Source organism: Chelonia mydas, chromosome 3 (genome assembly GCF_015237465.2).
Source record: "Chelonia mydas isolate rCheMyd1 chromosome 3, rCheMyd1.pri.v2, whole genome shotgun sequence".
In the NCBI taxonomy this organism is placed as follows: Eukaryota; Metazoa; Chordata; order Testudines; family Cheloniidae; genus Chelonia; species Chelonia mydas.
The window spans coordinates 117,121,887-117,149,315 of record NC_057851.1 but is presented as its reverse complement, the minus strand read 5'-3'; the positions used below and the strand labels follow the sequence as shown (position 1 = coordinate 117,149,315).

The window sequence follows — 27,429 nt, the reverse complement described above, 5'->3', positions numbered from 1 at the left end:
CTTTACAGTTAACTCCCCAATAACACAAATGTCAGACTATTTAATATCTGATTATTTTAGCTGATAAAGGAAAAGGTTTTAGAATGAAGCAGTGGTGGGGAGGGAATGAATGGGAGTTGGAATTTGAGTAGGTGCATGGAAGAAAATGCAGAGGGGAAAACATAAAGCCTGAAAAGATCAATAACAAAGAACAGAAATAGCAGGTTCAACATAACTGAATGTTGCATTCAGTATTGCTGTGAACATACAGAAATCATATTCCTGATCACTTGAAGGCTCAGTTTTTCCAGTTCACTAAGGCCACTTGGTGTTGCTATAACTAATAGAATCAGAAATGTAATGCTGGAAAGGACCTTGAAGACCTCTAGTCTTTTCCCCTGTGCTGAGGCAGGATTAAGAACACTTAGACAAGCGGTTCTTAAACTGGGGGTCATGACCCCTCGGGGGGGGGGGTCACAAGGTTATTACGGGGGGGTTGTGAGCTGTCAGCTTCTATCCCCAATTGCTTCCAACATTTATAATAGTGTTAAATACAAAAAAAAGTTTAATTTAGAATCATAGAATATCAAGGTTGGAAGGGACCTCAGGAGGTCATCTAGTCCAACTCCCTGCTCAAAGCAGGACCAATCCCCAATTTTTGCCCCAGATCCCTAAATGGCCCCCTCAAGGATTGAACTCGCAACCCTGGGTTTAGCAGGCCAATAAGAGGGGTTGCACTTACAGGTTTGCTATGTGAAAGGGGTAACCAATACAAAAGTTTGAGGAAACACTGACTTAAACCATCCCTGACAGGTGTTTGTTTAAACCTGGCATTCTCAGACTTTTTTTGTGGGAACCCCTTTTGAAGATATTTCAGGCTGTGATGACCCTCATACCATGCCACCATTACTTCTGCGCTGCTGCTGGCGGCAGCGCTGCTTCAGAGCAGGATGCCCTGCCAACGGCCACCACTCTCTGGCTCTCCAGCTCTGAAGGCAGTGCAGAAGTAAGGGTGGCAATACTGTGATCCCCTTGTACCATATGCTTTTGTGACCCCTCTTTTGGGTGAATACCCCGTTCTTAAAAACCTCCAATAATGGAGATTCAACAACCTCCCTGGGCTACCTGTTCCAGTCCTTAATCATCTGTAGTTAAAAAGTATTTTCTGATATCTAACCTAAAACCCCTATGCTGCAAATTAAACGGAATTCTACTACTCCTGCCTTCAGGGGACATGAAGAACAATTGATCACTAATTACTTTTTACATGTTTGAAAATGTAACATGTCTTCTCTCTCCCCTGCCATCTAAACTCAATGTCCAATTTCAATTTTTATTTGTACATCATGCTTTCTAGTCCTTTTATCACTTTTGTTGCTCTCCCGTGGATTTTTGCCAATTCATCTCTCTCAAAGTGCACTGCCCAAAATTAGGAACAATACTCCAGCAGGAGTGAGACCTCAACTGAGTACAGAACAGCTACCTCCACCATTTACATATGACACTCCTGTTAATGCATCCCAGGATGACATTTGCCTTTTTTGCAGCAGCATCACACTGACATATTTCATTTGTGACCCACTCTACCCCCACAAATCGTTTTCTGCAGTACCACTTAACCAGTTCTTTCCCATTTTTCATTTGCTATGCAGTGCAAAATAGGTGTAAATCAGCTGATGCCTCAGAGGGGAAAATTCCTGCTGGTGTGGAGACCATATTGACTTTACATCTTATATCACCCTCCATCTACATTGGTACTAGGGGGTGAGGCATAACTCAGCTCTGCTACACCCAATCCTCCATTGGCATACGGGACTTAGGCAAATTCAGAGTACAACCGTTCCTGCTCTAACTTGCCTGGCAACTGAGGCTCTGAAGGGCTGCAACTGGCTCCCTTTGGCTACTACCTCCATTATGTTCAAGTACAGCTCAGCCATAGTGGAGAATGGAGATGTGACGGGTTAGATCACAGAAACCCCCTGGGAGCTGCCACCTGATGTGCCAAGACTACTTCTGCTCCTGCTTTCCTGCCCAGTCAGCTTAGGACTTCAGTGCCCTGCCTGGTTTCAGCCAGACCTAGGTCTGAACCACGTCCCCTAACAGCTGTAGGCTTAACTGAAAGCAGCTTATACAGGGTAAACTCATAAATTGTTCACCCTCTATAACACTAATAGAGAGATATGCACAGTTGTTTGCCCCCCTCCCACCAAGTATTAATACATACTCAGGGTTAATTAATAAGTAAAAAGTGATAGGGATATGCGTCCGTCCATGAAGCTCTCCTGGAGGTCCTCTGAAAGTATTCTGGAATCATTGCAGACCTTTGGTCTGACCCAGTATGGTCATTCTTATGTACCATCTAAGCATGATTGCTTTATCGAAGCGCCCAAGCACTCTGGCTTTCAGACTACCTTCAGACTCTTCGGTGTCAGTAACCAGATGGTATCCCAGAAGTCATCAATGTCCTCAGTACCAGTGTCATCTGTTAAACATGTATTGCTGAAACAGCACCCTCAGTACAAATGCCATCTTCTAAAATGGAACCACTGAAGCATTCAGCTCTCTTGGTACTGACACCAGCTGCTACAAAGCCTCGTATTACCTCGGCTCACGTATATCAGGTACCTCAGGAAGTTTGACACCCCAAGGACTTGTATATTTTTGATGCGATAGAATCTCTACTGTTAATGGATTCTGAATAACTAGGTCACCAGACCTTATTTTTTCCTAGTAGCACCTGATCTCCAACACCTACCTCAGGACAGACAGCCATCCTCGCCATCATTGTCCGCCCCACCCTGGGACTATGTCGAGGATGATTCCTTAGACTCCCAGATTTTGGTACAGGGGTCTCCTGTCTATCATTAAAGGGACATTTTCCCTATCACTGTCCCTTGCATGGAAATTCTTAGGGAAAAAAAATTGTATGTCCCTTCTCACTGGCATTACCAACATTGGATGCCCCCTCTTTTGCCTTATGATCCACCTCAGTAGCCACACTGGGACACTTGGGCTGCCTATCATCAGTAGTTCTGAAGACCTAGCTCCTCTTGAGGAGATCACTGAAGGAGATATTCTCCTGCTACCTCACTCCTTTCTCAACATCCCCAACCTCAGGAGGAATCTTTTGAGGAGCAAGAGGTTGCAGTGGACAAAGTGATGACTACTGCAGACTAATATTTCATCACTGTTGCCAGATGAAGTGGTAATGCCTCTCCTTTCCACGTTCTCTTACTGAAATTTTTAAACAGTTTCAGTAACTGATGAAAAACATTGCTGACTCATTAGAGATTCTGTTAGAGAAAGTCCATGAGTTACAACATAAACTGTTGGACATTTTGCATACATTTTGCTCTAGTTGTGTGGCTCTACCAGGGAATGATACCTTAGTGAATCCTGCTAAGACCATCTGGCAAACTCTTGCCACCACACCACCCAGATGAAAATGGGCCAATAAATGTATTAGGTTATGGTGAAAAATTTGGAATTTTTGTTTTCACACCCTGTGCCAAATTCTTTAGTTGTGGACAGGTTTCAGAGTAGCAGCCGTGTTAGTCTGTATCTGTAAAAAGAAAAGAAAGACTTGTGGCACCTTAGAGACTAACAAATTTATTTGAGCATAAGCTTTTGTGACCTACAGCTCACTTCATCGGATGTGTCAATGAACATGACAGATAACATCACACAAGGCGGGTGGTGGTGGTCGGGGACTCTCTCCTCAGGGGGACTGAGTCATCTATCTGTCGCTCCGACCGGGAAAACCGAGAAGTCTGCTGCTTGCCAGGAGCTAGGATTCACAATGTGTCGCAGAGACTGCCGAGACTCATCAAGCCCTCGGATCGCTACCCGTTCCTGCTTCTCCATGTGGGCACCAATGATATTGCCAAGAATGACCTTGAGCGGATCACTGCAGACTACGTGGCTCTGGGAAGAAGTATAATGGAGTTTGAGGCGCAAGTGGTGTTCTCGTCCATCCTCCCCGTGGAAGGAAAAGGCCTGGGTAGAGACCGTCGAACCGTGGAAGTCAACGAATGGCTACGCAGGTGGTGTCGGAGAGAAGGCTTTGGATTCTTTGACCATGGGATGGTGTTCCAAGAAGGAGGAGTGCTAGGCAGAAACGGGCTCCACCTAACGAAGAGAGGGAAGAGCATCTTCGCAAGCAGGCTGGCTAACCTAGTGAGGAGGGCTTTAAACTAGGTCCACCAGGGGAAGGAGACCAAAGCCCTGAGGTAAGTGGGGAAGTGGCATACCGGGAGGAAGCACGAGCAGGAGCATGTGAGAGGGCAGGGCTCCTGCCTCATACTGAGAAAGAGTGACTATCAGCGAGTTATCACAAGTGCCTATACACAAATGCACGAAGCCTAGGAAACAAGCAGGGAGAACTGGAATTCCTGGCACAGTCAAGGAATTATGATGTGATTGGAATAACAGAGACTTGGTGGGATAACTCACATGACTGGAGTACTGTCAGGGATGGATATAAACTGTTCAGGAAGGACAGGCAGGGCAGAAAAGGTGGGGGAGTTGCACTATATGTAAGGGAGCAGTATGACTGCTCAGAGCTCAAGTATGAAACTCTAGAAAAACCTGAGTGTCTCTGGATTAAGTTTAGAAGTGTGAGCAACAAGGGTGATGTCGTGGTGGGAGTCTGCTATAGACCACCGGCCCAGGGGGATGAGGTGGACGAGGCTTTCTTCTGGCAACTCACGGAAGTTACTAGATCGCAGGCCCTGGTTCTCAGGGGAGACTTCAACCACCCTGATATCTGCTAGGAGAGCAATACAGCAGTGCACAGAAAATCCAGGAAGTTTTTGGAAAGTGTAGGCAACAATTTCCTGGTGCAAGTGCTGGAGGAACCAACTAGGGGCAGAGCTCTTCTTGTCCTGATGCTCACAAACCGGGAAGAATTAGTAGGGGAAGCTAAAGTGGATGGGAACCTGGGAGGCAGTGACCATGAGATGGTCGAGTTCAGGATCCTGACACAGGGAAGAAAGGAGAGCAGCAGAATATGGACCCTGGACTTCAGAAAAGCAGACTTTGACAACCTCAGGGAACTGATGGGCAGGATCCCCTGGGAGAATAACATGAGGGGGAAAGGAGTCCAGGAGAGCTGGCTGTATTTTAAAGAATCCTTATTGAGGTTACAGGGACAAACCATCCCGATGTGTAGAAAGAATAGTAAATATGGCAGGCGACCAGCTTGGCTTCACAGTGAAATCCTTGCTGATCTTAATCACAAAAAAGAAGCTGACAAGAAGTGGAAGATTGGACAAATGACCAGGGAGGAGTATAAAAATATTGCTCGGGGATACAGGAGTGAAATCAGGAAGGCCAAATCACACCTGGAGTTGCAGCTAGCAAGAGATATCAAGAGTAACAAGAAGGGTTTCTTCAGGTATGTTAGCAACAAGAAGAAAGTCAAGGGAAGTGTGGGCCCCTTACTGAATGAGGGAGGCAACCTAGTGACACAGGATGTGGAAAAAGCGAATGTACTCAATGCTTTTTTTGCCTCTGTCTTCACAGACAAGGTCAGCTCCCAGACTACTGCACTGGGCAGCACAGCATGGGGAGGAGGTGACCTGCCCTCTGTGGAGAAAGAAGTGGTTCGGGACTATTTAGAAAAGCTGGACGAGCACAAGTCCATGGGGCCGGATGCGCTGCATCCGAGAGTGCTAAAGGAGTTGGCGGATGTGATTGCAGAGCCATTGGCCATTATCTTTGAAAACTCATGGCGATCAGGGGAGGTCCCAGACGACTGGAAAAAGGCTAATGTAGTGCCCATCTTTAAAAAAGGGAAGGAGGAGGATCCTGGGAGCTACAAGCTTGTCAGCCTCACCTCAGTCCCTGGAAAAATCATGGAGCAGGTCCTCAAGGAATCAATTCTGAAGCACTTAGAAGAGAGGAAAGTGATCAGGAACAGTCAGCATGGATTCACCAAGGGCAAGTCATGCCTGACTAATCTAATTGCCTTCTATGACGAGATAACTGGCTCTGTGGATGAGGGGAAAACGGTGGACGTGTTGTTCCTTGACTTTAGCAAAGCTTTTGACACGGTCTCCCACAGTATTCTAGCCAGCAAGTTAAAGAAGTATGGGCTGGATGAATGGACTATAAGGTGGATAGAAAGTTGGCTAGATTGTCGGGCTCAAAGGGTAGTGATCAATGGCTCCATGTCTAGTTGGCAGCCGGTATCAAGTGGAGTGCCCCAAGGGTCGGTCCTGGGGCCGGTTTTGTTCAATATCTTCATAAATGATCTGGAGGATGGTGTGGATTGCTCCCTCAGCAAGTTTGCAGATGACACTAAACTGGGAGGAGAGGTAGATACGCTGGAGGGTAGGGATATGATACAAAGGACCCTTGACAAATTAGAGGATTGGGCCAAAAGGAATCTGATGAGGTTCAACAAGGACAAGTGCAGAGTCCTGCACTTAGGACGGAAGAATCCCATACACTGCTACGGACTAGGGACCGAATGGCTAGGCAGCAGTTCTGCAGAAAAGGACCTAGGGGTTACAGTGGACGAGAAGCTGGATATGAGTGAACAGTCTGCCCTTGTTGCCAAGGCCAATGGCATTTTGGGATGTATAAGTAGGGGCATTGCAGCAGATCGAGGGACGTGATCGTTCCCCTCTATTTGACATTGGTGAGGCCTCATCTGGAGTACTGTATCCAGTTTTGGGCCACACACTACAAGAAGGATGTGGAAAAATTGGAAAGAGTCCAGCAGACGGCAACAAAAATGATTAGGGGTCTGGAACACATGACTTATGAGGAGAGGCTGAGGGAACTGGGATTGTTTAGTCTGCAGAAGAATGAGGGGGGATTTGATAGCTGCTTTCAACTACCTGAAAGGGGGTTCCAAAGAGGATGGATCTAGACTATTCTCAGTGGTAGCAGATGACAGAACGAGGAGTAATGGTCTCAAGTTGCAGTGGGGGAGGTTTAGGTTGGATATTAGGAAAAACTTTCACTAGGAGGGTGGTGAAACACTGGAATGCGTTACCTAGGGAGGTGGTGAAACCTCCTTCCTTAGATACTTTTAAGGTCAGGCTTGACAAAGCCCTGGCTGGGATGATTTAGTTGGGGATTGGTCCTGTTTGAGCAGGGGCTTGGACTAGATGACCTCCTGAGGTCCCTTCCAACCCTGATATACTATGATTCTATACCCTATGATGAAGACCAAAAGCAATGCAACCAATTGCGTCCCAAGAGCTATTCTTCAGCAACCCTGCAATTTTGGATTGCAAATTACTAAGCGCTGATGATGAAATACAACCACACTCGTTGTGAAAAATCCAATCATTTTATTGAGCACCTCCCTGCAGAACACCGTGACCAGGTCAAGTCCATAATAGCTGAGCGTCAACTCCTAGCAAAAGCCTCACTGTGGGCTACAGCTAACTGTGTTTCCTAGGGAGGTCCAAAATACCTAGGGAGGTCCAAAAACTTTCCTTTAGATGGATTTAAACTCTTTTCCAGGTCCACCAAAGAACCTCTCCATACTTTGAAGGATTCCAGGCCCATTCTCAGGTCCCTTGGCACATACATGCCTGCAAACAAAAGAAAATCTAGCAGGTCACAAATAGCACAGAGAGCTCATCTGGTTCAGGTCTTTACATACAAAGGCCTTCTGAACCATCTAAGAGGTGGCCGAGATATCAAATGAAAAGACCACCTACCATAACTGCTACCATGACCTATCTGTCCTCTTCATCCAAGTGACAACGTTGATGGTTTGGTCAAGGGTCCAGAGCATCCCCACCTCCAAAATCTTCAGCTGCCCCACCCTGCTGACCTCCCTCCCTTTAGAGACCGTCTCTCCCATTTCCAACCTGCATAGGAGCAGATTATATTTTGGAGGCCATCACATCTGGTTACTTCATTCATTCTTTTCACCTCCATCCTCCCTACCCACACCCTCATCCCCATCCCTTTTCAGGAGTCTGTTTGGCTGCGGGGCTGGTCTAGGGTGCCATGCTGGGGAGGTGGGGGGGCTGTTTTTGTTTCATTACTCTGATGCGCCATTTCCCTGCAAATTTATCACCTGGTACATGACAGGCCTCGATCATGGACGTAGTTCGGGCCTCAAAGTCGTGAAATGGCTACACGCGCCATCAAAAATAAGGTATTCAAAGGTTTAACAACCGGAGGGAGGCGCCAAACATGCTCCACCCCCGGGCACCATTTGGTTTGTGGCGGGTCCCGAGCGCCACGAAAGCCCCGGCCGGGCCAGCGCCATGGAGCTGCCCTACAGGCAGGGAGCCCCCGGCTCCAGCCGCCCTGCGCCTCCGCGGAGCCCCGGGGCGCCTGGGGTTGGGCAGCGTGTGGGCCGGGCGGGCGAGCAGTCCCGGAGCCGCTCGGCCGGCCCCTGCCCGGGCTGGGCTCCGCTGACCCGGATCCAGATCCAGCCCCAGCCCCAGCCCCGCCCCCGCGCTGGGCCTGGGCGGGGCGGCGCAGGCGCCTTGTTCGCGACCCCGGGACAGCGAGCGGCCTCCTGCTGCGCTTGGTACTGCCCGGACCCGCCAGCGCCTCCGCCTCCGCCTCCGCCTCCGCCATGCTGGGCCGCCTGGCTTCCCGGGGCAGGTGAGCGCCCGCTCGGCGCTGCGGCCCTGGGGCGCCCGGCTGAGGGCACGGCGGGAGGGGAACGCAGGTGTCTCAATGTCAGTCTGACCTGCCCTCGGGGGCCGTCCCGGGGCGGGTCATTAATCGAGTGTTACCCCCGCTCTGCCCCCTACCGCGTGACTGCGCCCCCCCATCCCCCTCTCTGCCCCCTGCCGCGTGACTCTGCGCCCCCCATCCCCCCGCTCTGCCCCCTGCCGCGTGACTCTGCGCCCCCCATCCCCCCGCTCTGCCCCCTGCCGCGTGACTCTGCGCCCCCCATCCCCCCCGCTCTGCCCCCTGCCGCGTGACTCTGCGCCCCCCCCCCACCTGCTCCTTACCCCGTGACTCTGCTCCACCTACCCCATTATTTCCCTACTCTGCCCCTGGTACCCTTGCTGCCCCATTACTCCCTCTCTCTCTTCTGCCTTTCCCTGTTACCTCCTAATCCAATCTGCTCCCTGCTCTGCTCCCCCCTACCTCATTACATCCCCACGCTGTGCCCCCCCATACCTCAGCTGCCCTCCACTCTTCTCTTCTTACCCCATATCCCCCAGCCCTGGCATGGGACCAGACCAGCAGGTAGCCAGAGGTTTGTTCATACAGTAATTTTTAGGCCCACTTCACTTCTCTCTTCCTAGTGCGGTGGGAAGTTTCCTGGCCTGGAGCCCTTGCCCGTCAGCTCAGATACCCTGGCTGGCAAGGCGCAAGGAAAGGGTTGGGTTTTCTTTTCTGGCTGTGATTAGATTATCATTTTTAATTCTCAGCAGCTTCATCCTGCCCTGGGGCTCCAAATGCTTCTGCAACTGTGTGGGCTTCTTGAACTCAATAGGGCTACTTATGTGAGTAAATCTAAGCAAATGCTTAGGTGTTTAGGGACTTGAGCCCTTCAAACTTTAAAGCCCCCATGAACAGATATTTCCTTTGTGTGAACAGTTTAGTATCAGAGAGCAAGAGTGGGTGAGATGATATCTTTTTATTGGACCAACTTCTGTTGGTGAAACAAGCTTTCAAACTTACCTAGAGCTGTTCTTCAGGTCCTCAAAAGCTTGTCTCTCTCACCAACAGAAGTTGGTCCAATACAAGATATTACCTTACCTATCTTGTCTCTAAAGTCCTGGAACCAACATGGCTACAACAACACAGTCTAGCATCAGGGAGCTGGATGTTGCTAACTCATGATTTTATCACTGTTTGTGTTGTAGCTGGTGTTTTTCGTAAAGTCGTAGCTGTTGGAACCAAGAGATTGCACAAGTATCTTGGCTTTTGTTAAAAAGAGTGGTTTCTAGCTACCATAGTTGCAGTGAAAAGGTTGCTTGGGGCTGCCAATACTGTTGTTAACTTCTTTATATGTCTGGACCTTAATTACATAGTGAAGAATTCAACCAATGTTACTCACATTGAGAAGTACTTTATGCCACAAGTAATCACAATGAAATTAATGGGACAAGTTGAGAAGTGTCACAGATCAGGGCAGCTGCACCCTATTGCCCTCTGTGGGCCAGCAAGGGCACCCACACTCAGGCATTCAGCTGCCTAGCTGTTACCTCACTAGGGTGGAAATCTGCTCTCCCTTCTGATGGGGGTATTTCCAAGCTGAGCAATTCCCTGCCTTTGTTGTGTTACTCCTAGCAAAGACAGTTTGTCTAAGCAGCCCTGCTTAGTTTCTCTTCAACGACATAACAGTGCAATTGCTATGGTTATAAGTTACCACGCAGTTCTTCCTATGCAAGCCTATTTTTATTCTTTGGGTAAAAGCACGACAGCGAAAACACATTAAAAACAATAAAAGAACCAAGTTATATGCTAGCCAGTTTACCGGAGCTTTCCCCCCAGTTTTGGATGGTGAGTCCTTCAGACTCCCAAGGGGGTCTCTTTTGTGGTCACTAATTCAGAGCAATTTCGGCTCTGAACTAGCACACTCATGAACAGTGGAGTTCATATTTCATGCAGTTTAGGGAGCATGTAAATAGTAGACACTGGGACTCTTTTCTCAGGGCATAGTTTCAGAAGGATGGATTTAAGGTGGATAATTTAGATTCCTCTTACCCCCAGGTATTTCCTAGGAAATCCACTTTATGTGCATTGTCCCCAAATGTCCTTTGAAATTCCTAACATTTCCCCCAAGGTTTACATTAGTCTTCTAGAAAAGTTACAAACAATACTACAACGACCCATAAACAATTATAGATTTTTAATACATTGGACCTCATAAGTATTAAACCTAATTCATTAAAGTTTAACTTCATTCAGTGAAGTTTATCTTAATTCCATAAGTTTGTCCAAGATATGAGTCTGTCACAGTAAGAGACTAATCAGCGTAAGAGTGGCAGGATCTGGCACATGAGATCATTTGTGTAACTGTATTTGCTTTTTTAAAAATAATTTAATATTGAATGCTCAATAAGATGAGTGTATTTTTTTTTTTTTTTCCCCAGGAGTCGCACGAAGCTGATTGCAGCTTTGGGATGTTTGGCCTCCAGGCAAAAACACACTCTTCCTGACTTGCCTTATGACTATGGTGCCCTGGAACCCCACATCAATGCAGAAATCATGCAGCTGCACCACAGCAAACATCATGCTACTTATGTGAATAATCTGAATGTTGCAGAGGAGAAATATAAAGAGGCATTGGCAAAAGGTATGTGTGGGTGCTGTTAACAGAAGGGAAGAAAGCTACTACAATCTTATCTTGTAGTTAATGCGTGTGACTGATAGGAGATATGGGTCTTATTCCTAGCTTGCGACAGTCTTACTGTCATGACCTTAGAAAAATCACTTAACTGAGACACAGAAGTTTCCCACCTATAAAAGGGTGGTACTAGAGTATCCGCCTTCCTCTCAGGCATGTTAGACTTAACTTATTAGTGGGCTCAAACTTAAGGTTTTCCAAAAAACTCTATAGAAGTGCATAATATTAATAATACTTTAGATACATAGCAATATTACACATTCTTTTGCTTGCCAAAATAAACATTTTAAAAAGTTCTGCATTGGTTTCCTGTAATGTCAGTGCTGCATGTCTTCTGTTTCAGAAAGTTGGCAGCAATAATCTTACATACTGTTAGCACTGTTTTCAAATATGTTTCAGTATAATCATATCGAGAAGTGCATCTTACATCTGGTTCTGTCAGAGTACTGGACTGGTAAAAATGAGTGAACCTCCCTTTAGCCAGGCAGATCAATTTTTGTTGCGTTTCTAAAGAACACCTGATTTTTAAGATGTGTTCTGTCTAGAGAGTCACCTCTGCTACTGTAGTTGGTTAACACTTCACAGGAATAGCTGGCAGTGCTTTTTACTGCTGTGCATAGAATCGGAGACGTGCCAAGAAGCTGGTGACAGGCGACAGTGGGAAACCCACAGAGGATGCAGCCAGCTACCACCCCATCTCCCTCAACTACCAGCAAGCTCATGGAATGGGTACTGCTCCACAGTCTGTCTAATATTATCAAAGACATCCTCCCAGCGTAGCAGGCTGGATTTTGCCCGAAGAGGAACTGCTGTGATCAAGTAGCTTCACTTACTGGCCACATTGAGGCAGGATTCCATAGTAAGTTGAAGACAGGGATCACCCTTGTTCATCTGTCCTCGGCATACGACACTGTCTGGAGACGGGGACTTCTCCTCAAGATCTCCCGCATCATTCACTGATGGTGAACAATCCGCCTCTTTGCGGCAATGACTGGAGAGTGCTGCTGTAAGGTACACCTTAATAGCCAGATCAATTGACCAAGAACTCTTAATTCCTGCATCCCTCAGGAGTCTGTCCTGGCCCCAATACTTTTTAATCTATACACCGTGGATATACCAGAAACAAAGTCAAGGAAATTATATATGCGGATGACATTGCCCTAGCTGTTCAGCATACAAGCCTTCTTACCCGTCCGCTGCACCCTAATCTGAGATCTTAGCACAATGGCTGATTATTTCCAATTCTGGAAACTTAGACCTAACCCAAAAAACCCCTTGGTAACTGCTTTCCATCTGAACAATAAAATGGCTAATACCAAACTTGACGTGCAGGTCTGTGGTGAGAGCGTCAGCCACGAGGCTAATCCAAAGTATCTTGGCATTATACTGGACCAGAGTTTGACCTTTCGATAACACCTTGAGAACACCTGCGATAAAGTCAGGTCTCATGTTGTGCTTAGCAGAAAATTGACTGGAACATTATGGGGCTCCAGTCCACAGACCTTACGAACCACAGCAATTGCCTTGGTATATTCTTCAGCTGAATATTGTGCGCCAGTGTGGTCTCTCATCAGTCACACTAAACTCCTTGACACTCAAGTCAATAATGGTATGTGCATAGTGTCAGAAATGTTCAAATCGACTCCAGGTGACTGGCTCCCGGTGCTATCGCACATCCAGCCTCCACAGATTAGAAGAACTGCTCAGGCAGCTCGCTTTCTTAACCATGTCAATGCAATTGCGACAATCCTGCTGCACCATAACCTGCAGAATTTGCCAAAGATGAGATTAAAATCCCACAACCCTCTATGGAACTCTACCAAAACCCTTACACCCAACTTCGATGCTGAGGCTCAATGGAGAGTCACATGGAGCATTTCGACCACTCAGTAGAAACAGCTTGTTGTTGATCCTATTGAAGAACCACTGAATTTTGTTTTATGTCGGAAAGACTGGTGCAGATTGAATCGCATCAGGACATATCATGGGAGATGTGGACAAACCCCCTTTAAATGGAAAATGAGGCAAACACATGTATGCGACTGTGGTCACCAGGCACAAACGACGGAGCACGTCATATTTGAGTGTCCTCATAATTTTTTGCCAGGGGCCTGAAGGTTATTCACCAGCTCACTGCTGCGGCAGTGTGCTGGCTGTCAAACTTAGATATAAATTTGTAGTCGTTGCTACCTACCCAACCCATACAAAAGAAGACAACTTTATTCACTACTGTACAGAGTCATTTGATGGTCATATATCAGTATGTACAATTCATTTCCAAAAATAACTAGGTATTTAGGTGCACTTTAGGGGTCAGTGGCATTTACACACACAAATCAGGGTATTTCTGAAAATCACTTGGTACTTAACTAACTAGGTCATTCATTTAGAATCCATTTTCTTCAAATGCCATTTTGTCTATAGTAGAAGCATGAATTTAGTTCCCTCTTTTATCTGGATTAGACAATGCGTTTTCCCTTCAGTAGTGGTCAGAGGAAAGCTTTGTTGCAGAGCAGAATTAGAGAAAATAGGATTAAGGAGGGAAAAGTATAAATAGGAAAAGAACCAGACATACTGCTTATATTGCACAAATGCGTAGTAACTAAAGAAATGCAGGATTGTTGTCTCCATTGGTGGCTCCTAGATAAGCAGATATCTGTCTACAGCATTGTAAACTGTTCCTGATATGGTGTATTAATGGTACAGACCAAGTACTGCACTTAGATATGTACACAAGCTTCCACTGACTTCACTTTGAATTGCATGTGTGTATCAGAAGACAGGGTTTATCCCTTTTTTAAAAAAAAAAGTCTTTCAGATATATTCTGTTCACCCTGAATGTTCACTACTATTTAGTGTTGTTTTTTGTTAACGAACAGCAGTGTTAGTAAATTGTTGTTTGTACAGCTTTAAATGCCAATAAACTCAATACTTCCAGTAGCATGAATTTTGTCCTTCAGAGTTCAGTTTTGTAAACATTGCTAGGAAAGAGCAAAGTCTCCATTTTTGTCATCTAGTTTAAAAATAAACCCCCAACAACATAAGCAATATGCGAAAGCGTGCCTTTCTGAGAATGAAAACTTAAACTAGAATGAAACTTCCTCATATTTAAAGAAAAATGTGTTAGTAATACATTTCAACATTGGACCACATACTGTAGTATTTTTAAAGAAGTGTTAATCTGTAGGTGTGTGCTATCTTGTACTCTGTTAATTAGTATTTTAAGTATAGCTCATGTAATGTTTGTTTATTTAGAGAACATTGCTTTCCAACGTTCTGTATTCATTTGAAAAATATTAAATTAACAAGGTACCTGAAGAGATTTATGTCCCAGTTCAGGAAAGTGGTAAAATGTGTGCTGCTTGCTTTCCTGAACTGGGTCCTTACTACAGAAAATAAGAATATTTTACTTCGATAAGTTTAATTTTTTTTCCAATTTAGGCCCCGATTCTATAACTGGCCCCTCACAATTTCAGGGATTTGCCAGTTGCAGGATCAGATCCTTGAACAAATAGTTCTTTAGGGTGTAGACCATGTCTTCATATGCACTTATACAGCATCTTCCAAATGGAGGTCTGTGGTTATTAACTGCAGTTATATAGTGACTTGCCTCTGGCTTATAGTACATTCATTTTTTGCTTCTCACACAATAACGTGCAGCTCTGTTAGTGGGTTGCAAAATCAGCGTAATGATAGTCTATCAAGTGGCTGTTTGGGTTTTCACCTCGGTTTTCTAAACAGGGTTTTGAATGGCTAGGATGAGGAACATGGTGGAGTGGGATAACTTCCAGTGCCTGTGTGTACAGCTGTGGCCTTGTCTTCACTAGGGGAAAAAAGGAGTGTTCTTACCTCCGGTTAGTTAACCTGTGATAACTAATATGAGGTAAAATTCTAGTGAAGACAAAGCAGTTTGTAGTTTTAACCTGGGTTAGCAGGTTAAGGTAAACCTCAGGCTCCCCCACGGTCTTTATCTTTACCTACTAACACATGTGAAGACTACAAACTGTCTTGTCTACACTAGGATTTTATCTCATATTACCATCTGTTAGCTAACATAAGGTAAGAATATACCTGGTTTTCCTACCTTAGAATATGTGTTTGCGCACGTGTGCAGGCATGCATGCGCGCACACAAAACACCACAGGCAGAGTGCCAATTACCTTGTCTTCCACTCACCTCTCCTCAGTGCCATCCTAGGTATTCCTTTCAGTGCTTTAGCCCCATTGTTGGATAAAGTGTAGCAGGACTGCTTTGGCAGCACCAGAGATCCCACCCTCTCAGATTAGCATCAGAAGGCAAAGGTAGTGTGTTATCAACCTGTAAGGTGAAAAGCACTCCTAACTGAGTAAGAAGAGAGGGTCAGGAAGAAGGTTAAGGGAGGGAGCTTAAGAGGTGCTGAGAGTTATCCTTCCACCCTGACTTGTGCCATTTTCAAGCTGTGAGCTTCCATATCTCACTTGTGCTGGGCTGACCTCTTTTCTTAGGAAAGCAGAAGTGTAAGGGGCCGTACAAATCCTCAGAGGTGCTGTCGGTACTATTTGTAATACCTACTGTGTTTCAGTGTGATGATGATAATTTCCTAGCTCATATAAATAGGAGCAGAATTACTGAACAAAGTGCCCAGTCTAGATGGGTTGTTCTGATAGTGACCCTGATTGAAAATATATTGACAACATATTAGCGTGAAATCCTTTTAATGCCTTTTTCTTTTTATGTAAAGAAAAAAATTTTTAAAAATAACTAATTTTTATACAGCTATAACATGAGACGTAAGAACCTGTAGCAAATCTGTTTTTTAACTTTTACATCTTAAGTAAACTTGCTATTTTTATCAGACTAGTAACTGTTGTATTAATGTGCGTTGACTGTCTTCCGCAAAGAAATGAAACACACTGGATATCTTGTAGTATGCTTTAGCGTTAGTTACTCAATTAAGAGGATTTAACAAAACACTGCACTCTTGATTTAATCAGAACAGTTGGGGCTCACAGTATGCTGTTCATTAACAATTGAATCAGAGATTCTTCTTAGTTTTTTGCCTACAAGGTTTCCAAAAAAGATCATGTGTTAAATTTACTGTAGTCTGTATAGTTCAAGCTAAATCAGCTGGAAAATACAAAGTGAAGAAAACTGGAGTTTAACTTGTTGGGTATGAAGAAATACATACATACATACACACAAACTGTCTGTCTGAAAATAACGTTTGACTAGGTCCCTTTTTTTTTTTTATGGAACTGTAATTCTGTGTTAAATATCCTGTCAGAAGGATACGGTAGGTGTTCTTCCAAAACTGTATCTCCTACCATCCTTGTTTTATTCAATGTCTGTTTTAAGCAAAAAGAAAAGGAGTACTTGTGGCACCTTAGAGACTAACCAGTTTATTTGAGCATGAGCTTTCGTGAGCTACAGCTCACTTCATCGGATGCATAGCACATCCGATGAAGTGAGCTGTAGCTCACGAAAGCTCATGCTCAAATAAACTGGTTAGTCTCTAAGGTGCCACAAGTACTCCTTTTCTTTTTACGAATACAGACTAACACAGCTGTTACTCTGAAACCTGTTTTAAGCAGTTGGTTCAGATACAGTACAACTTTTAGCACTAGATTCCTCAAAGTAAATGCTACATACAGTAAGTACTCATAAGGGAATTCTGCACCAAAAAAATTTAAAATTTCTGCACACCGTATTTTAAAAATTTTCAGATTTTATTTGTCAATTAATAAATGTGGAGGCTCCAGCATGGAAGTGGGGAGTACAGGCTACTGGCTGCATGGAGGTGGGAGCACCCTGCACCGGCTGGGTGGGGGTCAGGAGCAACTGGGTGGGGGTCTGGGTGTGGGGGGTTTTGTTGGGGGGTCCAGGTGCAGGGGGTGGGGGTTCAATGGGCCTGCTTAATGTGGGAGCCCCAACTGCAGCTGCTGCCGCAGAGAGGATGCCACATGTGGGGCTCCTGCTGCCCCCTAATTCCCCTATCCCCTTCTCTTCCCCATCTCATCCCCCTTACCCACTCCCACTCCCACATCCCCCTCCCCTGCCCTATCCCATCCCCCTTCCTTTCCCACTGCTTCTTCCACCCCCCGCCCCCCCCAGCACACATAGGAGGGGAGAACGACTGGCACTAGGACCCAGGAGGTGATGTCTAGCTGCAGAGTCAGCCAGCTGGGGCAGCAGGCTCCCTCACGTGGGCAGCTCTGCACTTGCAGAAGCTGGCGAGGGAGGGGGCAGTGTTTGTTTGAGGGAGGGCAATGTACTCCCAACACTAAAATTACACCACTGGGTGTCCCCAGCCCCATCCCCCTGTGCGGTGATTTACCTCTCCACCGGCTGGTCCAGGCGCCGGAAATGACATGCTCGTGCTGCTGGTGGAGAGTGCATGACCGTTCTTGAGGCTTCCCTGTCATTTTCTACAGGGAAGCAAAGAAATCTGCAAGGGACATGAATTCAGAAAACCCTTGTGAGTTTGGTACGTTTTACAACCTAAAGCTGTCTGTATTTTACCCCCTTCTGCTCATCTAGCCAAATGGTAGAACACCAGTAAATACCTGTGCAGGAACGTACATGGTCTTTTGATGCAGAGTTGATAATTGCAAAGAGTTGCCAAACATTGAGATATTATGTGTCAAGATGTCAGAGAGCTATGTTAAAACAGTTTTATGTAGAACACGGTTTACAGTGGTGAGCACAAATGCCACAAACTGACTTTCTCCCAAATTTTAATAACCTGTTACAGCACTATACTATAGTTCAGCTTTTATCTTGGTATGAACAGTGCTTACTTTATTCATCGCTGTGGCAACACTTTCTTCCATTTAATTCTGTTGATCTTGTGTGTCTTTAGGTGATGTTACAGCTCAGGTGTCTCTTCAGCCTGCACTAAAGTTCAATGGTGGTGGTCACATCAACCACACCATCTTCTGGACAAACCTTTCTCCTAATGCGGGAGGAGAGCCTCAAGGTTCGTACTCATTTTTGATGGCTTACTGATATGTCAACATTAACAAATAGAATTAATTGTGACAAACTGTGGCCTGCAGAGAAATCTCTTGTATGTAGTTTGTCACTTAAAAGCTAAAAGACTTTGAAAAATTAAGATCCTTCCAAATTGGCAGTCTTCTAGTATGTCTGCTCAGCACCTAACATAATGGGGCCCTGATCCTGATCAAGACCTTTAGAGGCTCCTGTAATACAAATAATTAATAGTGTTCTAATCTTTTGCATACACTCTAAAATAGAGCTTTACTGAGCATAAGACTAGTCTTTTTCTAAAGACAGACTTGATTACATAGGTAGCTATATATTTGTTCACAGTATAAAAGCTGCTGTTGTTATGATGTTGCCGCTGTAAAATTCATTAACCTTTTATTTTATTGATTGACTATGGAGGAAGAAATTAACCACCCGAAACTGTGGTAATGTAATAAAAGTCTCCAAGACCTAGATTAGTGTTGAATGCACTGCAATCCATGGAAAGAAAAAACAGGTAACAAAAATCAGCCATTCCAGGAGTTGGATCGGGCTGTGTCATTGACCTGACTCATTAGCTTTAAAGCTTTAAAAGACCTCATGGAAGAAGTGCAGTTTTAAAGAAGGAAAGTGTAGAGGTATGATAGACCAGTGGTTCTCAACCTTTCCAGACTACTGTACCTCTTTTGGGAGTCTGAAGCCTGATCCCTGCTGCCCAGGGCTGAAGCATGTCACTTAGCTTTGCAGGGCTCCCTGTGATGTGGGGCCCCAGGTAGTTGCCCTGCTTGCCACCCCCCATGCCAGTCCTGCACTTGCAACTCCCTAAACCCGTCCTGCGACTCCGAGGTTAAGATGAGTTGACATACCCCCTGGAAGACCTCTTCGTACCCCTAGAGGTACACATACCCTGCTTGGGAATCACTGTGCTATAGACTATGACAGGGAGGCAGTTAAAGATATTGGGGACCGTGTAGAAAAGGACTGGAGAAGGACATGAAGGAGGCTTTAGACGAAGGTGATTCTCCCCCAGCCCTCCCAAAAAATGAACAATTTTGTTTTTATGTAAAATCGGAAAGTGTTTTGAGTGGACGTGTCAGTTCTTTCAATTCAATTCAATTCAGTTCTTTCTTTCAGTTCAGGATAGTACATAACTACTTCAGTTTTTCTCTGGTAGAAACTAGGCATTTGTTGTTGCTGTGAAGTAGTTAACGTGCTTTGAAGAGTCATTGTGAAGGTTAAGATTCTGTCACGGGTATTTTTAGTGAAAGTCAGGGACAGATCACCGGCAATAAACAAAAATTCATGGGAGCTCGTGACCTGTCTCTGACTCTTACTAAGAATACCCTGGGGGTTTGTATGTGGGGGGGAACTAACAGTCAGAGTGCTGCTGAGGGCTGACCACCGGCAGCTGCTTTACCCTTGCCACTGCTTCTGTGGAAGGGGCTGACCGCTGCTGCTCCAGCCCCTCGGGGGGCTGACCCAATCCTGGCCGCTGCTTCAGCTTTGGGGCTGCTGCTCTGGTTGCCCTGGGGCTGACAGCTGCATCAACCCTGCCACTGCGGAAGAAGTCACAGAGGTCCTGGAAAGTCGTGGAATCTGTGACCTCTATGACAGAATCGTATCCTTATCCATTATATATAGGGCTGTAGTTTAACATCATAACTTCTCATTAAAATTATAGTTTCATGATTCAATGTTTGCTAGTTCTTCTTTGTCTTCGCACTACAAAAAAAACATTAGAAAATTCAGAATTTCCACTATGGAATTGAGAAACCGGAAGGGAGGAGTAAATGTGTCACTGAGGCTAAGCTTGAATAATACAGTTCAGGCTCACTTGTGTTCAAGAACTTTGTGAAGTACTTTAGTCTAAAGTCTGCCTTAATTTTGCTTCCCCTTATCTTGTACTCCTTGCAGCTTCCTCAGTTAGAAATGATTAGAACATGCTTTCCTGGAAGTTTAAGCAAAGACCTAGCAATGCTGCATTAAAGCCTTTATGTACAGCACTAGAATAGTTCATGCTCCTTCAGGTACAGAAGATGCATCACTTGCTCAAAGAGTCTACAGTTGAAGTTAGACAAAGCGGCTAGGGAAGAGAGTAGGTCATGACAAAACTATAACCGGGTTCAAAAAAGAATTAGATAAGTTCATGAAGGACAAGTCCATCAATGACTGTTAGCCAGGATGGTCAGGGGCACAATTCCATGCTCTGGGTGTCCCTAAACCTCTGACTGCTGGAAGCTGGGACTGGATGACAGGGGATTGATCACTCAATAAATTGCCCTGTTCTGTTCATTCCTTCTGAAGCATCTGGTATCGACCAGTGTCAGAAGACAGGGTATTGGGCTTGATGGACCGTTGATCTGACCCAGTATGGCTATTCTTATGTTAGTTACAGAGGGTTATATTACAACTGCTCAAATATTACCTTACAATATGGGATACAGATGTTAGTGATATTACTAACTGCGTGCTGCAGCTCACAAACATTCAGTAAAGTCTAAACATGTTCTTATCATTCTCATGCCTATTTTAACAATACCACGGGGGAGCCAGCCTGATTCAGCTATGTATTGTCAGTATTCAAATGAGGCGTGGGGACCTTGGCATGAGCTGGCACCTGGTCATCAGTGAGCATCAGAGGTGCAGTTCGTAGGAAAGTTTATAAGGATACTTGTCTCGCATACTTTCAAGTCAAACTATCTAGCACTCTTCAAATAACACTCCCCGTCACCCAGCCGTTCATTCTGCTGTGGACTGACAAACACACAAGCTCCTTAGCATTATAAATACTGGATAAGAACATGATAGTACCTTTACATTGATTATTGCACTTCGCTGAGATTTTTTTCCTTTCTGCTTTCCTTTTAAACTGGAGTATCTATATAAAATACTAATGCATAAGATCTGTTCAGAATTAATTCTTTCCTTTCTCAGAAAAAATGGGGAGAGGGAAGCCAACTGCCTCTGCCTCACTCTGACTTCAAAAATTAAATCTTGATATCTGCTGGAAAATAGTGTAAAGTGTGGTGTGTGTTTTTTTTTTTTTTTTTTTTTTTTTTTTTAATATAAATTTAAGGGGAACTGATGGAAGCCATCAAGCGTGACTTTGGCTCCTTTGGAAAGTTCAAGGAGAAGCTGACGGCAGTATCGGTTGGTGTTCAAGGCTCAGGCTGGGGGTGGCTTGGTTTTAACCAGGACCAAGGCCGCCTGCAGGTCACTGCTTGTTACAATCAAGACCCTCTGCAAGGAACAACAGGTTAGTTTTGTTTTTAAATGATCTTTGAAAGAAACCACAAACTGTTATGTATATTTATGAGGAAAGTAGCTGCAGCAGCAGCTTGAAAGGGCTATTTAATACATACATCTTTTTCTTTCTACGTAAATATGGCTAGAGAGAGATTGCATGTGCCGGTATCTTTATTAAAAATTATGAAGAGTAGTAATATCCTTTTTAAACCTAACACTTGTGAAGAACCGCTTATGAATTTTGGAGAATGTATGGAGGGTGGGGGTTAAAATCTTAGCTTCGGTGGACAGGGAGAGGAGGAAGATGGATGGAGGATGAATTTTCAGCTGTACAGGGACTTCAGCTTTCATGGATGATGGGAGGGTTGCTCATAAGGTTTCCTCTTTGGAGAGAGTAGTTTTAAGAGGCATCAACTTAAAAATTGCCTTCATCTGAAAACTTTTTGCTTCTCTTTGCAAACAACACTTAATATCACCTATAAGTGGAAGATTAAACTGTTTTGTTTATTCTGTGTGTTTGACAGCACTGTGTGTATAATTAACTTCTCCTGTGTGTAGGCTTGTCTCTCAACAGAGGGGAGAGAAACCTCTCCTCTTTACAATCATACCATTTTTATTTTTAAACCTACTGACATTGACAGGGCACACTGGGGCATATGTTAAAACCTGAAATGACACTTACCTTTCTTTGAATCGCGACAACTAGGGAAGGTATATGGTAATGACAGATATATTGTCAACAAGAGATGGCCCTTAAAGATTTCTCAGCCAGGGATAAGCCAACAGCAAAACGTTGGACCTGACCCCTTTTAAAAGATGTCTGATTTGCCATGGGTGCAGATTTTATTTGACTCTGTGCTGCGATGGTAGCAGTTGAGCCAGTTGGATTCAGACTGCACTGCTGAGGGAAGATACCACAGTACATCTAACAAGGTGCATAATTTTTGATGGTTTCTTTTATTGTCCGTCTCTCCCTCCCATCCCAATGCAAAAACTCTGCAAACTTCCTCCGTGGCTCTAGAGAGAGAACAAACCACACATGACAGTTGTTAATCACATCAGTTAATGGACTTTTGGAAGGCACTCAGATACTGTGGTGTTGAGGGCCATACAAGAACCTATGTAGAACACAATACAGGGGATGAACTGAATCTCTGTGGATTAGCAACTGCAAAGACTTTTTAGCTGGATTCAGTTGCAATTTCTTGTTGGGGTTTCCTAATCCTTAATCTCACAAAAACAAGGATATAAGTAACGAAATCAGGTGTTTAATATGTTTTAAGGCACAAAATACATTCATTAGAGTGGAATGTTACATAAGCACAGTTTCGAGAAGTATGATTATTGTTGCACCACAGCAGAGTATTTTCCAGTAACAGTGTTCCTTAAGGCAGTTTTTCCAGTTCAGAACTTTATTTTTAGAACTTGATCATTCTCTCAGGGTTGGGTGTTTTCATAGCTGTGTATCATAAAATCAGCTACTGTACTTCCTCTTTTATGTGAAGCAGCTGTATAAGATCTAGCAATGTGCACCTGTGTGCTGGAGGGTTCATTGTTGTCTTTAAATGTTATGGAAATTAAGGATAATACAGTTGGAAATATTCTGAAGTAGGGTTTTGAAATGTTTCTTATTCATCTGAAAATATTTTCATAGACTCACAAAGTTATTTTCTCTTCTCTAGGTCTTATTCCTCTGCTAGGAATTGATGTGTGGGAGCATGCTTATTATCTTCAGTATAAAAATGTTAGACCTGACTATCTAAAAGCTATCTGGAATGTGATCAACTGGGAGAATGTATCAGCAAGATACACAGCTTGCAAAAAATAAAGTGGAGGTCTCACACAGACTATTACAAGAGCACCAGTTCTACTCTGAAATCATTTTTGTAGAGGTGTGTTTACTGGTTTGTTAATGAGTCGATCCACTGCTGAAAACACTTTAATGCATCCAATGAAAATATTTGCAATCAAGCCAAGTGTCGCTTGTCTAATTCTGTGAAAGGTATTTACACATAGACTTAAAGCTTTAAACTCTTGTGCAATGAGTAGAAACAATTCTCTAATTCTTTGTAGGGATAGAACTCTTAAAATTTCATTCTGGTTCTACTGAACTTCCATGTATTTGATAACCGTGAACTTATGAATGTCTCTAGTATTGTTCTTTACTACAGAAGGGAAAACCAAGCTAATCTACATCACAGTGGCTTTGTGAGGAATAGTTACATATGAAGCACTATAAAAGTGCTAATTATTAATAAATGACATACCAATACATTTCACAATACTTGCACAGATTGTTAGGAAAACTTAGTTTCCAAGAGCATTTAATGATTTCAAAGGCAAAAGTGATTCTCAAAATAACTATTAAAAGTTAAATATGCAGTGCCAGGGAGCGTCCTTTAGAAAGTGATAGTAGCAAGCATTTAAAAAAAAAAAGAAAAGGGAAAGGGAAAAAAAGACTGCATTGAATGGGGAGTAGTAGGACACTTAATTCACTTGGATATGGGAGTTCATTATGCTCTTAAAGCTTCAGTGTATGAGTTTGGGTCCCTTTATTTAGGAGCCAGTGAAGACAGAAGTATTTCCCCACAGCTGCGCTCTGTTCCGCATGGAAATATAATTGACAGCAAGTGATGATGATCCGATTACTGAATGTTTTCTGATGCTTATTGATTTAACTTAATTCCTTGTTGTACTTAAGTATTCAAGTAGAAATGTATGTACCTTATTTATGTTGCCATAAAGAAAAATAAAAAAATCCAATAACTGAATCCATAGTAATGCAATTTAGTCAACGTGAGTCCAGATACTTTCCCCTTCAGCTGCAGCACAAAGGGACCACCAAGCTACCTACATGCAACAGGCATCACAACAAACTTCCTTGGCCTCTGAGGATGCATGATGCAAGGCCAAGTGGGCACTGCTATGCTTTGTGTGCTCTGCATTTTTTTTTTTAATACAGTACATGGGGTAATTGGCTTTAAAATCAATTAAAGATGCAATGTTTGGCCTCTACTATCTTGATAAAATAAGCGTTCTTCAAGGTATCTTTCTGAAAATAGATATGCTCTTATAACTCACAGTTCAGGTAGTAAATGTAGTTTAGCAAGAGAATGCAATACTGGGAGCCCAGGATGGATTGATTTTAAATCAGTGATTTAAATCGTGGTTTAAATTACCAAGTCAAAAGCCTTGATTTAAATGATTTTAATAGTCTTTTCCATTTGTACTTCAGTTACTTTTCTAAAAAAAAGGTGCATTCTCATTGATATAACCAGTGAAATGTTGATTTACAATAAAAAGCCTTTTTACTAGCTTTGGTACATCTTTTTGCCATTTAGGAGAGTATGCTATAACTGTACATTAAGCAATTATATAGCTTACTATTTTCAGATTCTTACTCATTGTACACTTTTAGTGTGTTAGAAAACAGTGAATAATGTATTGATTATTTACTACTATTGTGCTGTATGTTTAAAAGATTGATCTCAAAAGAAAGAATTGGGGGCGGTGGGAGAGAAACACACATTTTACGAAAATCAGTCTTTAACTCCCAAGTTTTTGATACAGGTTCGTGGATTCAGTTTATTTATTTTGTATTTAAATGGTTTAAGAGATTATAATTTGAGGCCTTAAATATATTTTTGTATTAAATTCAGATTTCATTTATAACAGATTTATTTAAAAAAAACTCATTTAAATAAAAAATCTGATTTAAATCAGATTTGTAAAAGAAATTATCTATTTTTATCTACCCTGTTGAGAACAGAGTGAATTGCTCTCCCCTTCTGTTCCTATGTGAACATATGAGGCTTTAATATTACTGCTACAAAATTGAAATAGAACAGCCACATTCTAAAGTTCCACTTAGCTTCAGAAATAAACATAGGTTGAATTCAGCTGTAATGTGCAGACTAAGTGTCCTAATGTAGTTGTGTTCCTTAAACAATACATTTTTAACAATTGGAACATATTACAAAAATCTGGCAGTAATTTGGCTGGCCAAAAAAACATATAAAGGCAAAATTTTTGCAATTGTCGCTAGTTATGTGATTTCGTAAACTGTGAACTTAGGAAAAGTTAAATCAGAAAAATAAATGCTTTAAAGGACTGCTCAACAATTAATATTCACCTTAACAGCATAAGAAAGCCGTATGTTCTGATTCTTGTAGCTTTTTTTCATTGTGCAAGGTGCTGTACAATCACATATGTAGCTAATTATTAGCCCAAAGGGCTTGCAGTCCTGAGCTCATATTTGGTTCAGAGGCTTTTAAGTATTTTTTAGAGGAAAAAGACCTCTTTTTTTTTTTTGACTGTACAGTAAGCAGTACACAAACTGCAGTTTGAAACCCTGGCTCGAGGTGAAAGGGTGCATAGAATATTTCATGGCCATTAAGACAGCATGTGTTTTGTGATTCATGGTTCTTTTGATATTTTTTTTTAAACCCAGAAACATGAAGTGCTTTCCACTGTTCATTATGACTTGTAGGTTTCACTTAAGTTGAATTCTACTGTATTTTTGGTAACTTAAGTTCTGTGAAATACTGCCCTTATCTGGCTCTTATTTAGAAAGACTGGCATAATATCCATTGTGGAGCGTAATTGTCTCTACCACTAAAATTAATCAGTAGTGAAACTGGCAATAAATGATACAACATCATCAAGAAAACCCTTACAAATGCAAGAAAACTGGTACCTAGTTGGTGGCTTTTGCAGAGCAAAATCTTAAGTTGTATTTTGCTAGTTTGAAGGGGTCTGGTCCACACTATGGAGTTAGATTATGTAAGCCATCTTGCCTCAACCTATTTTTGCATGTGTCTACACTCAGATGGTCTCCCGTCAATGTAAACACCCTGTCACAGCAACACAGACCTCCCTGAAAGCATTGAACTCTGGTTTGTGTAGTGTTGACACAGTGGGAATGTAGACAGTGTGTGACCTATGGTGACTCTAACAGTCCTCCAGCAGCTGTCTCACAATGCCTGACACTGACCGCTCTGCTCATAATTGTGAATGTCGCTGCCTGGAGCTCATGGAGATTAGAAACCACACCCACCTTTAAAACTGCTGTGTATTTTTTAAATGCCGTTTCCTGATTGCTGAGCCTGGTGATCACACCAGCAGCTCTCCCTTGTTGGCAACTGTGCGGCTCACCAGGCCACCTACATGCTTTAAATGCCCTCCTGCTATAGTAGACAGGAGGTATTGGATCTCCTGGGCCTGTGTGGAGTAGATTGCACGGGACATGTGGAAGAAGGCCTACAACAGGAATTAGCAGCAGTGCCATGTGAAAGCAAAGGAATACCAGGAGGCCAACAGTTGATCTGGCACCAAGCCGCTGACCTGCCACTTTTACAATGAGCTGCATGCCATCCTGGCCAGACATCCACCAGCACCCCTCAGAGCACTGTGGAGCCCGAGTAATAGGCCCCTGCCATGAACAGCAAGGAGGATGGGGGATATGTAACTGAGGGTCCCATGTTTAAGAATGATGAATTCAAACTGGAACAGGTACAGAGAAGGGCTACTAGGATGATCCGAGGAATGGAAAACCTGTCTTATGAAAGGAGACTCAAAGAGCGTGGCTTGTTTAGCCTAACCAAAAGAAGGCTTAGGGGAGATATGATTGCTCTCTATAAATATATCAGAGGGATAAATACCAGAGACAGAGAGGAATTATTTAAGCTCAGTACCAATGTGGACACAAGAACAAATGGATATAAACTGGCCATCAGGAAGTTTAGACTTGAAATTAGATGAAGGTTTCTAATCATCAGAGGAGTGAAGTTCTGGAACAGCCTTCCAAGGGAAGCAGTGGGGGCAAAAGACCTATCTGGCTTCAAGATTAAACTCGATAAGTTTATGGAGGAGAAGGTATGATGGGATAACATGATTTTGGCAATTAATTGGTCTTTAACTATTCATGGTAAATAGGCCCAATGGCCTGTGAT

The 27,429-nt window shown here is 43.5% G+C and overlaps 1 protein-coding gene and 1 long non-coding RNA gene across 7 annotated transcripts; one reads left to right on the top strand and one right to left on the bottom strand.

Moving 5' to 3' along the window:
• Positions 1-7,263: 7,263 nt before the first annotated feature.
• On the bottom strand, positions 7,264-8,365 carry LOC119565804. The gene is made up of 2 exons (XR_005224766.2): positions 7,659-8,365; positions 7,264-7,529 (listed from the first exon to the last, which is right to left on the bottom strand). It is a non-coding gene; the product is annotated as an uncharacterized LOC119565804 (long non-coding RNA).
• Positions 8,366-8,392: 27 nt separating this feature from the next.
• On the top strand, positions 8,393-24,249 carry SOD2 (superoxide dismutase 2). Of its 6 annotated transcripts, none has more exons than XM_037895087.2 (5): positions 8,393-8,562; positions 11,016-11,218; positions 18,108-18,224; positions 21,309-21,488; positions 23,161-24,249. In XM_037895087.2, exons 1-5 carry the CDS (start codon positions 8,534-8,536, stop codon positions 23,304-23,306), a joined length of 675 nt encoding a protein of 224 aa, XP_037751015.1. In that variant the 5' UTR covers positions 8,393-8,533; the 3' UTR covers positions 23,307-24,249. The 6 variants fall into 6 exon arrangements, with proteins under 6 accessions (XP_037751015.1, XP_037751016.1, XP_037751014.1 ...); XM_037895088.2 differs by having other exon boundaries at positions 8,455-8,639; XM_037895086.2 differs by having other exon boundaries at positions 8,456-8,485.
• Positions 24,250-27,429: the final 3,180 nt, after the last annotated feature.

Coding starts and splice junctions, on each gene's coding strand:
- SOD2 (XM_037895087.2), top strand. CDS start 8,534: ATGCTGGGCCGCCTGGCTTCCCGGGGCAG. Junction 11,219..18,107: donor TAAAGAGGCATTGGCAAAAG/GTATGTGTGGGT, acceptor GTGTGTCTTTAG/GTGATGTTACAGCTCAGGTG. Junction 18,225..21,308: donor TGCGGGAGGAGAGCCTCAAG/GTTCGTACTCAT, acceptor TATAAATTTAAG/GGGAACTGATGGAAGCCATC.